General features: G+C 37.0%; 4 protein-coding genes across 6 annotated transcripts in view; 1 reads left to right on the plus strand and 3 right to left on the minus strand.

Moving 5' to 3' along the window:
• On the plus strand, positions 184-5,305 carry LOC105173611. 2 transcript variants are annotated; one of them, XM_011095429.2, is made up of 9 exons: positions 184-1,039; positions 2,204-2,341; positions 2,903-3,061; positions 3,163-3,268; positions 3,471-3,653; positions 3,835-4,000; positions 4,197-4,522; positions 4,610-4,699; positions 4,920-5,305. In XM_011095429.2, exons 2-9 carry the CDS (start codon positions 2,327-2,329, stop codon positions 4,985-4,987), a joined length of 1,113 nt encoding a protein of 370 aa, XP_011093731.1. In that variant the 5' UTR covers positions 184-1,039; positions 2,204-2,326; the 3' UTR covers positions 4,988-5,305. The 2 variants fall into 2 exon arrangements, with proteins under 2 accessions (XP_011093731.1, XP_011093724.1); XM_011095422.2 differs by having other exon boundaries at positions 187-1,039; positions 4,917-5,305.
• LOC105173600 (long chain acyl-CoA synthetase 4) lies at positions 5,472-10,489 on the minus strand. 2 transcript variants are annotated; one of them, XM_011095410.2, is made up of 19 exons: positions 10,273-10,489; positions 9,804-9,867; positions 9,665-9,754; positions 9,319-9,375; positions 8,981-9,029; positions 8,579-8,655; positions 8,454-8,493; positions 8,270-8,364; positions 7,979-8,146; positions 7,730-7,840; positions 7,554-7,641; positions 7,262-7,328; positions 7,033-7,108; positions 6,793-6,910; positions 6,420-6,668; positions 6,182-6,321; positions 5,864-6,046; positions 5,671-5,790; positions 5,472-5,581 (listed from the first exon to the last, which is right to left on the minus strand). In XM_011095410.2, the coding sequence occupies exons 1-19, from the start codon at positions 10,431-10,433 to the stop codon at positions 5,546-5,548; spliced, it is 1,989 nt and encodes a 662-aa protein (XP_011093712.1). In that variant the 5' UTR covers positions 10,434-10,489; the 3' UTR covers positions 5,472-5,545. The 2 variants fall into 2 exon arrangements, with proteins under 2 accessions (XP_011093712.1, XP_011093703.1); XM_011095401.2 differs by having other exon boundaries at positions 6,182-6,330.
• LOC105173626 (non-specific lipid-transfer protein-like) lies at positions 10,925-11,841 on the minus strand. Its single transcript, XM_011095442.2, has 2 exons — positions 11,251-11,841; positions 10,925-11,158 (listed from the first exon to the last, which is right to left on the minus strand). The coding sequence occupies exons 1-2, from the start codon at positions 11,574-11,576 to the stop codon at positions 11,134-11,136; spliced, it is 351 nt and encodes a 116-aa protein (XP_011093744.1). The 5' UTR covers positions 11,577-11,841; the 3' UTR covers positions 10,925-11,133.
• Positions 11,986-13,966, minus strand: part of LOC105173631 (beclin-1-like protein) — a 4,587-nt gene continuing 2,606 nt past the window's right edge. The window contains exons 6-10 of the mRNA XM_011095454.2: positions 13,832-13,966; positions 13,658-13,743; positions 13,242-13,313; positions 12,702-12,851; positions 11,986-12,382 (exon numbers count right to left, since the gene is read on the minus strand). The exon at positions 13,832-13,966 is cut by the window's right edge and continues 23 nt beyond it. Coding sequence (XP_011093756.1) covers positions 12,151-12,382; positions 12,702-12,851; positions 13,242-13,313; positions 13,658-13,743; positions 13,832-13,966 — 675 coding nt within the window. The 3' untranslated portion in view covers positions 11,986-12,150. The remainder of the gene's footprint in view (positions 12,383-12,701; positions 12,852-13,241; positions 13,314-13,657; positions 13,744-13,831) is intronic.

Here is a 13,966-nt window from a genome sequence, read left to right on the forward strand (position 1 = left end):
GAAATATGTATACGATATATTTTCTAATTATTTGAATTAATTTGATGCTGAATGAAGAAAAATCAATCTTGAAAAGCTGGTCAAGTTCTTGTTTCCTCTTTATGTCAGCTTTCCAGACATCTATCTTATGCCCTACATCTAATATTCTTTGCCTTCAACTTTTTTTTCTCCTCCTTTTGTTCAAATCTAGAAAAAGAAAGCGAAAAAACAAAAGTGCTAAAAACCCTTCTAACAATCTGTGATTTTCTTGGTTTTTGATGTTTTTGCATACATGAGTTTCTACCCTTTTGCCTTCATCAAAAAGTTACCTTCATTTCAAGGAAATGTTTCAGATTTCAATCATTGGCATTTGACAGTGGTCAATAATATATCTTTGTATGAATAAACTCATAATCTTACAGCAGTAAAAAACTCAGCTTTGTAATTGAGGAAATGGTGATGACGGGCTTCATTTGATTTCAATTGATAGGAATAAAAGGGAAAACTCAAGCCAAAAACCAAGTCTTGCTGCTGTTTGGTCACAGTTGCAGATTTTTTCCTTTTTCCTTCCTTTCTTTTCCTCTCTTTCGCTTTCCACAGGTCACAAACTTATCAACACAAACAAACGCTCCACTGTGACAACAACAACTAAACCACAATTAAACCCCTCACAAGATTCAACATACCCACCATTTTTTACCCAAAGCCAAAATCCTCCATGAATCTAACCAACCATAAGTTTCTGATTTTTCCTCCTCCAGAGTTTAGTCCAATGCTACAATCCTCTTCTACTCTTCCTAATCAGCATAAGCTTTATTGCTTTCGAGAGTGCAACTTTAGCTAGAATCTGAAAAAGGAGAGTTGTTGAATTCTTGCTCCTCATCCATCTTCAAGACTAGACCTTTTTCCTCTTTTTGCTCATCTCCACTGTTTTTGGTCTAGCTTGCTGAATTTGTGGGTTTGAATCTGTTGTTTTTCGTATCTGGGGTTGTGTAATTTGTCGATATAATATTAAAGTTTGGACCTTTTTGACAGTTGAAGTGGAAAGCTACTTGAAAAGGTAATTATTTTTTTAATCTTGTCTAGTATCTGTGTAAGTGGGTCTATCATATGATTTGATGATTGTACTGTTTTAGATTCTGTAGATCTTTCCGTGATTTCAAATTAATGTGCATATGCATATTGTTAAGTTGAATTTCAAATTAAAATGTGAGGGAGATTTTAAACATGACTTTGAGCATCAGCAAAAAGTTTGGAAGATTTATTTCTGTAAGAGAATATGCAAAAAGTGTTTTTATTTTTGGGCTTTACATGTTTTAAATTATCTTCTTTTCTCTTGATGAGAGAATAAATAATTTTAGTTGCTTGTTTGGACCAATGAAGCGTTGGAGTGATGAATTTTCTTTCTAGAAAGCCCAATTCTTGGTTCGGAATGTGTTAAACCATTTCTCTAATGTGTATCCAAAAGTTAATGAAAGATGCCAAATGTATATTCTTCCTTTGATGAGAATGTCTGAATTATGGGAAGTGCCCGAAAATTCAGTGCCAAGTACTTTTGGTTATTGGGAATCAGTGATTACCTCTTGTTTGTGCTATTAGCAATCGGTTAGTTGCTTGCAAAAATGACTGAGCTTTTTCCTCTTCGATTTATCTTTTCCATTTTTTGAGCTCTAGTGAAGATACTTCGATTTCTTGAATGAAAGTGATGATAAACTAATTTCTTTGACAAAGAGGTAAAAAGGCTGATTAGGAGTGAGAGAGATAATCTTTTGATTGACGTAATTGATAATGGTTATGGACTTTCCTGAACTAGATGAGAACTATCGTTTGGTTTTCCTTGAATTTTGTGAGTTAGAAATGATACGAATATGATTATTGTTTAGAGTATCAGTTTCTTATTTTGGTCTACTGAGTGAATGAAAATCGTCCAATACCTGCGTATGAAGTGAAGACACACTTTCACTAAGCTCTTGCCAGACAATCCACTGTTTGAGAATTATGAGATAATGCACACTGCATTCCGTTAGTATAAATGAGTGGTAGAATACAATATCTTTTGGTGTTAGCCAATCATAATATCTGTCTGTCACTCAACCTAAACGGATAATTATGGTGCAAGCTGCTTTTTCACTAAATTGTTGTTTGAGATCTGAAATTCTCTGATGCTGTAGCGTTTTTTAACTGTCATGGTAAAGAATATATAACAGCAAGTTTTCTGCCCCAGGTGGAGAAGTGCTTCAGTTTTTCGTTGGTCATTTGTATAAAAGTCCGGAGTCTTGATTGACCCATACGATTGTATGAAACAAGGGCTTCATGGAGAATCAGCATCAGCTTTATTTTAGCTAAAATGAAGAACCTGCAGGTTCAACTCTTCGATTTTAACCTCATTTTTGTTTTTTTAAGACAAAGCTCTCTCCTTCTGGAAGTTGCTGTGATCCTTAGTGTTAACATAAATTACTACTGTGTTCAGTTTCAGGTTTAATTATGTCAAATATTGCTCTTGGCTTATGAATTAATTAGCCTATGATTGAGTGCTGCTCTCTGTGAGGAGGCAAAAATAAAACAAAATGGAGGAAAGCTCATTCGCCTTTGTTTTACAGCCCATAAAAATTTTAGTCATGATATGGAGAAAAAATAGAATGCCAAAAGTTCTTTCTTGTAATGGCATGGTCATTTTCCTTAGCAAATGAACATCCATCCAAAGGCTTGCAATGCCAAGATGCCTTTTGTGTTAGATCCATAAATAGCAAATTGTGTGTTTCACCAAAAGAAAACTGGGTTATCAATATGAGTATATATAAAATCACCCCAGTAATTTTATGTTCCAAGTATCCCCATTTCAATTTTGAAAAACAACTTGTTTCTTTTGCTGTTACCGTCTTGATCGGCCTTTTCTCATGATTGACGTCAACAACCTTTACAGGATCAACAAACCTCACAGGACATAAAGCCTAATCACATTTCACATGATTCCCAAATTGAGCAGGCAAATAATGCCACAGAGACTCCTGTACCAGACTCAGGCTCTGTTTCAGTATCAAGCAATGACAACAGAAAAGTATCTCGTGAAGATATCGAACTTGTAAGGCTAATTGTTATGCCTTTTCTTATACTTTCTGGGAGTCTTCATAACAAATATTAGGCTGCTTCTCTTTGATGATTTCTTGTCTTAATCTGCTGTAGGTTCAGAATTTGATAGAACGGTGTCTACAGTTGTATATGAATAGAGATGAGGTGGTAAAGACCCTACTCAATCGTGCTAGGATAGATCCAGGGTTCACAACATTAGGTACGTAGCTTCTAGTTATCAAAGCAACCTTCCATCCTTTCTTTTGTGGATAATGAGCTGTAGCTAGCCCAATATATCCTGCTGCAAGACATTTTCTGTATGACTAATTGCTGATGAGCACATAGAACAGGTTTTTAATGTAATTATAATGCTAAAACTTTCATTTTCCTTTTTCTTGCATATTATACTTCTCTGTCAATAGTGTGGCAGAAATTAGAAGAAGAAAATGCGGACTTTTTCCGGGCCTACTACATAAGGCTTAAATTGAAGAAACAAATTATCTTATTCAATCATTTGCTTGAGCATCAGTATCATCTAATGAAGTATCCAGTGCCTCCCAAGGTTCCTTTAGCCCCCATGCAGAACGGAATTCATCCAGTGCCAGGTAAATCCTACCTTCTTATTTGGAAGTTAACAATACAAATGAATATCTTGGTACTGAAATAAAGTCCGATAGAAGAAGAAAAGCAACCAAATAATTAAATTAAAGTTGCATTTGTGTACAGAAACTTGCATTTTGGTATTGTATTATCATCATTATTCAATGCCACTTCTTTGCAGTGCAGTCAACAACTTACCTATGGGATACCCCGTTATACAGCATCCTCCGGTTCCTGCTACAGGACAACCTCATATTGATCCTATGGGCTATTCTGCACCTGGCTGTCACATTGTTAATGGAGTTCCTGCTCCAGGGAATTTTCATCCAATTCGGATGAATTCTGGAAACGAGTGAGAAGTCTCTTCGATCCTCTCATCTTGAACTTCATTTATTGTAAACTTTTTAATACAAAAATAATTTCAAAATTTTCCTCGATGTCAAACATGTGAAAATTTTCAAAGCTCAGCACCTTTCTGTCGTTGATTATGCTCTTTTAGCATCCTCGATGTTTCTTCTGACAACTTCCATGTTTTCTTCTCTCGGCAGAATGGTGATCGACACTACTGCAGCTGATGTATCACCCATTATGCCACCAAACAATGCAATGTCATCCATGTCGGATATGCCTGTAAGCCCGACGTCAGTGGCTTCCAGTGGTCACTTTCCATTCAGTGCATCAGAAATATCGGGCATTGGCGTTGATACTTCAGCACTTGACACCGCTTTTACATCTGATGTGGCAAGTTCAGTAGGACTACAACTTCCCCCAGATAATGGAGCCGGAAATTCCAGAGATTCCCTCAGATCCTTGGCTCAGATTCCATGGAATTTTAGCCTTTCGGACCTAACTGCAGATTTATCCAACTTGGGAGGTAATTCGAATTTACAGTTATCTAATTTCATATAATCTGGTAATATTTGATGATTCTTACTCTCTTGTTCCCTTCAAATACATGCAGATTTAGGAGCTCTTGGAAACTATCCTGGTTCCCCATTTTTGCCTTCCGATTCAGATATTCTACTTGATTCTCCCGAACAAGAAGATATAGGTAAGAACAGACATAGCTCTTTCCCCTACTACTTTATTAAATTTGATTAAAACTTATGGACTTGAGGACACAGCATCAACTGCCTCATCCATTAGAGGTGGTTTTATTCCATAATATACTTGAACTCTGCTGACAGAATGAATCTTTGATTTCCATTATCTGTTTGTCTGAAAATTGTGAGTATAATTTCTCTGACCTGTGGTTGGCTTTGTTTCAGTAGAGGAGTTCTTTGTTGATTCGGATTCTGTCCCTGGGCAATGCCAGCCGTCTGATGAAGAGAAGTCGTAGCCCTGAGGTGAGATAAGTTTCGTCTCCGTCGTTTAGTCTAGGTTGAGGTGATGCACAATAATCATTGAAGAAGCTAAGCTAAATTTCAGCTTTCAATATTAGGCATGTGATGAGGCCTAGTTAACAACAGAGATAGGGACCCAATAATATATAGCTCCGCTCCATCTGTTGTTGTAGAAACAGGTACTATTAGTTATTCCCTTTTGTTATAATCCTAATTTATGTATTGCACATGATAACATCTCTGAAAGCAAGATTTTATCATGTTTTGTTGTATTTTCTTGACTCGAATAATAGAATTGTACTCCAGATACTGAAGTAATGTACTCATACTAATTCTGCACATGGAACACATGAAATACTTTTCATTTGTACTAGAAATGTCGGTAACAGAATAAGATGTCTAATCTCGAAAGATACAGATACAACCATTATCATCGTTCAACTGTCGCAGGCAAAGAAACAAGCAGCATCCTTTCCTCAGCTGAAGGCCATTTTTTTCTCATTTTGTGGTGCTTTCTTTGGTAGATCTGAGGGGATTGAACATCATCAGGTTGCTCATTTGGTGCTCCTGTACATATCTTCTACGACATTCTGCAATTCAATTACAATCATGTTAATCTGTGCATATGCATATATATATGTGTGTGTGTGTGTGTGTGTGCATATGCCTGTTACCAAACCTGATAATACTTGTAGAACTGGTTCCTTTTCTTCTTGTAAGTTGGGGTCAACAAATCACGTTCCATGTCAAATGGTATAGGATCAAGGTGAACAGCTTTGATGAACTCAAAACCCCTTAACTATCAACACCGAAATTCCATTACCCAAAGTATCATTCACAACTAAAGTATAGAGCACAAGATCCGAACAAACCTTATTTTCTTTACCAATCTTTGTTAATTCTCCAAGAATGTATTTTCTTGCTCTTGGATCTTCACATATGGTACTGAAATCTTCTGAAACTTCATTTACTTCAGCCCATTGCTTAAGAGATTCGACGTTGGGGTTGACAACAGCAACGAGAAAGGACTCATAGCTGTTGCCATAAACCCATATCTGAAACATAATGTACATATTGGTGGGGAGAATTATGACAGAACAATCTAAGACAAAATTTGAACTTTCAGATATAAGGATGGAGGTATGGACTAAAATGGATGACACAGCAATGGATGGAAAGCAGAAGCACACCATGTCAATACTAGAGGAGAGGGAGTAAATGCTCTCCAGATTCTCAACTGATACGTATTCTCCTTGGGAAAGCTTGAAAATGTTTTTCTTCCTATCAATGATCTTCATGCTCCCATCAGGCTGCCATTCACCAATATCTCCTGTTGCAACTTTCGGTTGAGCAATATTACAAGAAAGAACATGTGAAGTAACTCAGACATTGACTTGAGAGGTTAAAAGACTTACTGTAGAAACATACCTGTGTGAAACCATTCGGCGGTCATCACTTCTTTTGTGAGATCATCACGTTTGTAATACCCTGAGAACAAGCACTTTCCTCTGATACATATTTCTCCACGAGGAGTGGTTCTTGAGAGGGCATCGTATCCCATTTCAGGAACAGATTCGAGGCATATGTCTACAACTGGCAATGGAGGGCCCACTGTATTGATCATTGTCAAATCGTCTGGCCATGCAACAAATGATGCAGCACATGTTTCTGTCAAACCTGCGGATATTGGAACAATATGGTGTTATAAGTAGCAGTATAGTCCTTAAATTAACCAGAATATTATGCTTTAAGTATTTACGTAGAAGTTGATAACATGAAACGTTGTACTATATCAATTTACCATATCCTTGTAGAACATGAGCACAGGTCACCACACGTAAAAACGTCTCCACGCTTGATGAAAGAGGAGCTGCTCCAGAAAGGATAAGACGCAGATTCCCTCCTAGACCTTCTTTCACCTGCAGATTACAAATTTTAAGTTTTATAGGATCTTGAGGTGTGTGCCAATTCTTTCTTGGTGTCGTGATCTTTAAGGAGACAAAACAAAGAGAGAAAAGATCGACACAGCAGCTTTTATAACCTTATTGAAAATAAGTTTGTCAAATAGTGGAGCCGCCTCAACATGCTTATAGCCTTTACGCATGTAACGCAATTTGCTGCAAATTCAAACACATGTAATCATATGAACTAGAAAGATGCATCACAATAAGAATCTTTTGCCCCACCATGATTAAAAGAAAGCAGAGACGCTGTTGTCAAATGTTCTTTCTCCAGAAAAGCTTGTATCATTGGAAGCAAATAGTACTTACTAGGAATAGGCGGCATTGAAGAGTGTATGCCTGAGGATACCCGCAGAAGAAAGCTTCCCCAGCAAACCTGGAAATTGTAATAAAGTTATAGAACTTTGCATCTTATTTTCTTATTTCTTCACCATTTTGTGAACTATATTTTATCTTGATTCCACACAATATGACTTACATTCTCTTCATCAAACCCAAGTAAGGAATTTTTCAGATTTCACTAAAGCATATTGTTCTGGCAATGAACTTTTTCTCCCCCCCTCCTTCCTAATGCATTGATTATATCATAATTCTAAAGTACCTGCATATATCCTGTCTAGCACACGGGGAACAGCACACAACACAGTTGGTTTCAGCTCTTTGATGTCGTCAAGCAATTGTTTTATATCCTGAAGAAACACTTGAACATCAGAATCAGTCATTTGAGAGTATGATGGGTAGTAAAAAAAACTGTGATCCCTTACATTCTTTACTTACCTTATGCCAAAATCCAATTGAAGCACCTTTTGAGATGAAAAGTTCTTCAATGACCCGATCAAAAATATGTGCCAAAGGGAGATAGGACAAAAATACATCTCTTTCACTAAACTGCATCATAAGTGATCAAAACAAAAAGTCGCAAGTTTATTGTGTAAGGAGAAATACTTAATCTAGACATTTGAATGTTCTTGGACATGATTATGGAAGTGGATGCAACAGTGACTTAGAAAAGAATATGAATTTCACCTCTTGGTTCATGCTCTCTAAATGGTGATTCACACCAGATATAATTGAAAGAATGCTCTCGTTGGAAATCATTACTCCCTTCGGATCACCTGTTGTTCCACTTGTATACATTATCGTACAAATGTCTGTCTTCTTCTTGATTGGGATGTCAAATTGCTTGTTCACTCCCTGCAGGAAATCATGAGGGATTTAAAAGAACAATTGCCAATTGATTTCAGAAGCCAAACCAAAAGAAAAAAAAGAGAGAGAAAAGAAAAGAAGAAAGAAAAAGAAAAGTATACAGCGGTTTACCAGAAGCAAAAACTCATTCCAAGAATATATCTGTGAGCCAAAATTTCCAGCCACCTGCTTTTGCTCTGGAGTGACCTCTCCGAAGCTTACAATAGCTGAAAATTTGTGTGAGTTAATGATCTCAATGATCGTTCTATGATCTAAAAAGATAAAAACATAGAAAACTCAGAAACATGCAACTTACTTTTCAAGTAATTTTCAGTGCTGGGAAATGTCTTCAGCACCTGTAGTTTAGAGAGTTAGGAATGAGCAGTTGCTAAACCAGCCAACTGCTCCAGTAATAAGGAAAAACGAAAGAGAGAAAGATACCTCAGAAATTTTAGTTTCTTCTATAAAAGCAATTGAAATCTCAGCATGACAGATAATGTACTCCACGGCACCAGCACCTAAAAAACCACAAGCAGAAGGTGTGAAAAAAGCCAACAGATAACCAAATACAAAGAAAAATAGATGAGTTCTTTGTAGGTCTTCATCAATGGTGGAAGAGTAAATATTCTATTCAAATTTTTGGAAGGCAGACACTCATTCTCCATTCTTATGCCAGTTGACGTGATGGGATCAACATCTACTAAAATTGTGAATCATGAAAATTCAACTACTCCTAAATACGTGGATATTCAAAAGCTCTAACTATTCCCCCTGGTCTTCTCCTCATTTGTCCTCTTAGATGATCTGGAAGAAGTGGGTTGAGAGATGTATGAACGGACATACCTAGAGTGTCGTATAACGGTACACAACAGAGACCATGTGCATTGCAGGCCTGCAAAAAGTGTAACATTATTAGAATATACATACAAACTAAGCAATCAAGAACAAAATTATCCGATTCTTCACCAAGCATTTTTGCTGATGCATAGAGCATCTGATTGAAGTTCTGCTGTGGTACAAAATGACATTTACCAACAAGATAAAGAATCAATCAGTGAAACAGTGAAAATAGAAAAACATACAAGATTGCTGCTGGAAAGCGATTAGTAATAATGGATGAATACACAATAAATAAAGGCATTAGTTTCTTATCGCCGGCCTTATGAGTGACGCAAAAATACCTGCATGCTGATAACCCAGCGTGAGCAATTGGCACCATAGATCCCACATCTGCCACCCTGTGTCAAACGCATAACGATCACTGCTCAATAGCCAAATAAACCTAAATTATAATACCTTCAGATAATTCTGGAAAATCCATCTTTTTACCATCATAAACAAGAAACGGATTCTTGACAAAGTCAGTTCGAAAGGAAAGATCCCATTGAAAAACTTAAGTAATTATATGTACAGCATTTAGTTTCCCAATTGAAAATGAAGATTGAGGTTGTCATTAAATTCAAACTTGTTTACAATTTCATGTAACCCCTCAACATTCATTTGAGCTCAAATGTGCCAGAATCTTACTTGCATAACGCCGCATGAGCGAATGGATGCTCCAACTTGTAAGACTAAGTCATGTACTTCTTTGTAAGTTAACCACACATATCCACCTGCCTGCAAAATACTCACATAGTAACAACTTCAAAATTAGGTCTGATCGTACATTCCCTTCTACCATTTCCCGCTCTCCCAGCATCCAATTATTGGAGTATTTCTTCAGAGACTGGCTGTAACGAACGAGGCCAAGATAATAATGTTAGTGATCTGATCATGGTTCAGTTAAAGAATTAATATTCCCTCAAATTAAGGTTTATAATTTGATCATTACGAATAGGAAATGTTCTCCAAGAAAAGTTAATAATATCAATTTCCAAACCTTCATCAGCTTAGCAAAGTTGCAGTACTGTTTCATTTCCATGCACAACAACAAAACACTTAACTCTGTACTGCAGTCATCACGTACTTTTTATATATGTATATATATAATTATTATTATTTTTCAATCACATTATTTGTTTTCTTTAGTTGATTCTGGGAACGATCACCTTTCTCTCTCAACAAATTAAAAAGATTCTCTCTCTCTCTCTCTCTCTGTGGTTGTATCATGTTAATAATAGCAAAAGGGTTCTCACCAGAAACTATCCCAGCAGCTTTCAAGTCCTTGAGGCAGTGGCCTGAATCCATCTTTCACAAGCACATTTCTGTAAACTGGTCCAACTGATGGCTTCCCATCTTTTGCCTCTTTTGCCTCTTCAATCTCTACAATGAACTTCTTCCTTCCTCCCATCTCCATCTCTCTCTCTCTTTTTGTGTATAGAGTTTTTCTTCAATTGTTGATGATAGCAACTAAAAGCATTGAAGCTGCCATCTTATAAAGTAAAAGTTTTGGCATTATCTCTATTAAGTTTGTCAAGATTGTTGGTGGCCGAACCGTGAGTCATTAACTTTCTGATTCCCCAACCACCTAACCTTCTGGTTGACTAGACTTTGCTTTTTTGGGAAGAAAACAGATATTTGCCTTATGCATGGATTACATCAACCATCTTTGAGCTTATTTCTCATCTTTTTCTTTAAACGTTGGGGGTCTACTCCCCATTTTTTAATCGGATCATACAACTTTACGTACAAATATGCAAGACAAAAACTACTTTTTAGTTTATTTTTTCCCCTTCATTATAGTGTAAAGAAGCCTACCTGTCTTCGCTCTGGTGTCATAGTTTGAACTTTTAGCTTAAAGGGTCACTGGATTTAGCATAATGGGTTTTATGTATTCTGAAGTGCGAATAAAAGCATAACTTCATGTTATAAAAAACTGTGATCCCTTGTCAGAATTATGTGTTTCATTGATCCCAGTACATAAAACCAATTCCCATACAGAGAACTCCTAGTCTTCACTTCAACAGTAACTATTACATTGTAAAAGATCTTAGGACAGTCTTTTATTCGTGTGTCAAAGAAGCCATAGATGACCACCCTTTGAGGCAGCATATATATCACGACAAATGTTTGAGTTCAACCCTGCATTATCCAAGAAACATATCAGCAACTTGTCTGAACATTGTTTAAAGAGAGAATATAATCAAGAAAACCTAGATTATGCAGGTGTTTACTTGGAACAGTTGAAGTTCTTGTCTATCGCAGGCATATTATAGTCTACTCCACATTTTTTGGGCAGCAGAGGGAAGCGCTTGGGATCATAGTCAAAATGAGAAAGTGCTTGCTTCCCACAGTCACAAGAGGCCACTCGATCAGCTTTCGTTTTTGCAATGGCTGCCAAATTCTTGAGGCCTGAGCAACATTGTGGCGTCACGTCTTTGCCTTGCAGGAACTTCAGGCATGGCGACAGATCACGTACTACTTCCGCACATGAAGGTACAGATACGACCGATTTTGAAATGAGCAAGAGAAAGACAAGAACGTAAAAGACACGACTCATTCTCAGTCGAGCCTAAAAGAGAATGTGCATTTAGATATGCCTGAAGGAGTGTGGAAAGATGAAGCTTATATAGGATGTTCAGAGGGTTGGTTCAGTTTTCTTGTAATTGTTTCTTCTACGTCAGCCAAATGTGTGGTTGTTTCTGCCACGGGATGTGCATGTAACATCTGCATGCTTCCAGTGCCGTTTTCAACATGTGAAGGAGCATATTGCTTAGACTCATAGTCCAGTGTCATGGCATTTTTGCGATATTACACCAGATTCATAGAGTGTGACACTTCCAATGAAGTGTTGACATGCATCATGCTTGAACGCTGCAGTGCTAGACGTGTCCATGCTGCAAATATGTGGCACTAATGAGATGATATTTCGATGTGTCTGTGCATTTTGAGTAAATTTATTCTTCCAATAGTTAATAAAACACATGAATAAGGAAAAAGTCAGAGGACAGAAGAGTGTAATGGCAATATAATGAATGCTAATATATGAACAGGACCCAACTAAGTGTAGTATCTATTTACATTTGGTGATATTACAAGCATTTATAATCCGTGCATCTGGGACGAAAGAGTTTTTAAGATTGCAGCTTGGCATCAGTAGGTCGTTTACTGTACAGTGAGCCTGTGCCCGACACTTCAGAATTGGAGGGAGCTGCGGCGGTGAGAGGCTGAAAGTTTGTGTTTCCGACGAACCAGTAGAGAGCCCATTTCAGGTTACAAAGCGTGTACTTAAGAGCTTTGGTCCAATTCTCCTGTTTATTGAAGCTCTGGGTGATGGAGTAATTTTCCACTTTGTCATTCTCAATCCTGCAAATACATGCATCTGACTGTCACAGCCCTGAACAGATTGATATATATTCAGATGGAACTACATAGCTCTCATGAAAATGTAAGCACCCTTGTGATTCCAGCACCAAGAACAAATGAATCTTTAAGATGATAGTAAACATCAGGATCATATAGAAAATGCCATGCATTTTCCTGAAATCGGAAATTGTTCTTCATTGTGACTTTTTGTATTCAATTGAAAATTTCAATTTGCGTCGAAATACTTAAAACATATTTTCGTACCTCCACCATATACCATCTAATGCACTTATAGTCTTATACAACTTGATCCACTTACTTGTACGGAAGCTTGAAACATTTCTCAGGTGGAATATTGTTTTCTTTATCCTTTAGGTTGGCAAACTCAGCGAAGTCCTTTAAGCAGGTTAAGAACAATGTCATTGCTTTGTCATAGCGAGTGCTCCAGAATACATTTACAGGACCAAAACTGAGAAAGACAAGGATTAGCAATGTCAACATGCAAGTAGTATCATCCCTGTTGGCTTACTCAAGTATACAGTGATGCTCGGTTCAAATTAAAAAAGCAGAAAAAGCCGTTAAAGAGCAAATTAACAAATAAAAAAACAAGAATTTTTGTAACCATAGAAATATACAAATCGCGTTAAGGACATGCTCAGTTCAGTTAATAATGTCGAAAGAACTAAAAATAGCTCATTGAGTCCTGAATGAGCAGGCATTGTAGAGACAACTTAGACCCAGTTATCAATCCTGAACGAGCAGGCATTGTATGGTTTTCCTCCCGTTGGTGGCTATATGCAGCAGTTACACATTAATTCAAGTTCAGAAATAAAAGTGCAAAGGAAACTTTTCAACTTACAGCTCGTAAGTATTGTTGCCGGTGTCCATTATGCGAGGATAACTTCCCATAGGAAGAATTTTAATGCGATATCTGGAACCAATAAATTAAGGAATAAAAGTTCAAAAGAACAGAATAACATTTTCACATTCAGTTTCATTTCCATTCTGGAAGTTCACGATTCAAATATTTCAGACAATTCTACTGTCGCATCGCAATGCTTGAGCATAAAAACTAAAATAACATAAGAAACAAAGCGAGGAGTAAAAAAGCTACATTAGAACTCAAACTAAAATTCATTGGTATGAATCAATGGAGAAGAGTATTCGTCTAGCAAGTAGATCAGCATTATATAAGAAGGGTAGAGAGACCAAGTAAAACATCTAACAACAGAGAATCCCAAAACAGTATACAGACATTTGCTTTATAAAGGATACTGAAACTTTGGCCTGAAATATTGAGCCATTGTATGAAGGAGGAGGCAAGCTTGGCCCCATGCAGCATTTATCTCATCCCATTCAACCTAAGCAATGAGAAACTGCAATCAAAGACAGATATTTGGAAATACAAATACCATAACCGCTGACATATTGTTAATCTAATTTATATACCTGAACTTTAGGAAGTCTTCCCAGGCGGAAGTTGTTAATGGTTCCAAACTCTCCATCATACCAAATAGGGAAGGCATCATTTAGAACATTAGTACGCTTCAACAACTCCAAATGAGCTTGTGAAACTTCAATCTT

This window comes from Sesamum indicum, linkage group LG1 (genome assembly GCF_000512975.1).
Source record: "Sesamum indicum cultivar Zhongzhi No. 13 linkage group LG1, S_indicum_v1.0, whole genome shotgun sequence".
Lineage (NCBI taxonomy): Eukaryota > Viridiplantae > Streptophyta > Magnoliopsida > Lamiales > Pedaliaceae > Sesamum > Sesamum indicum.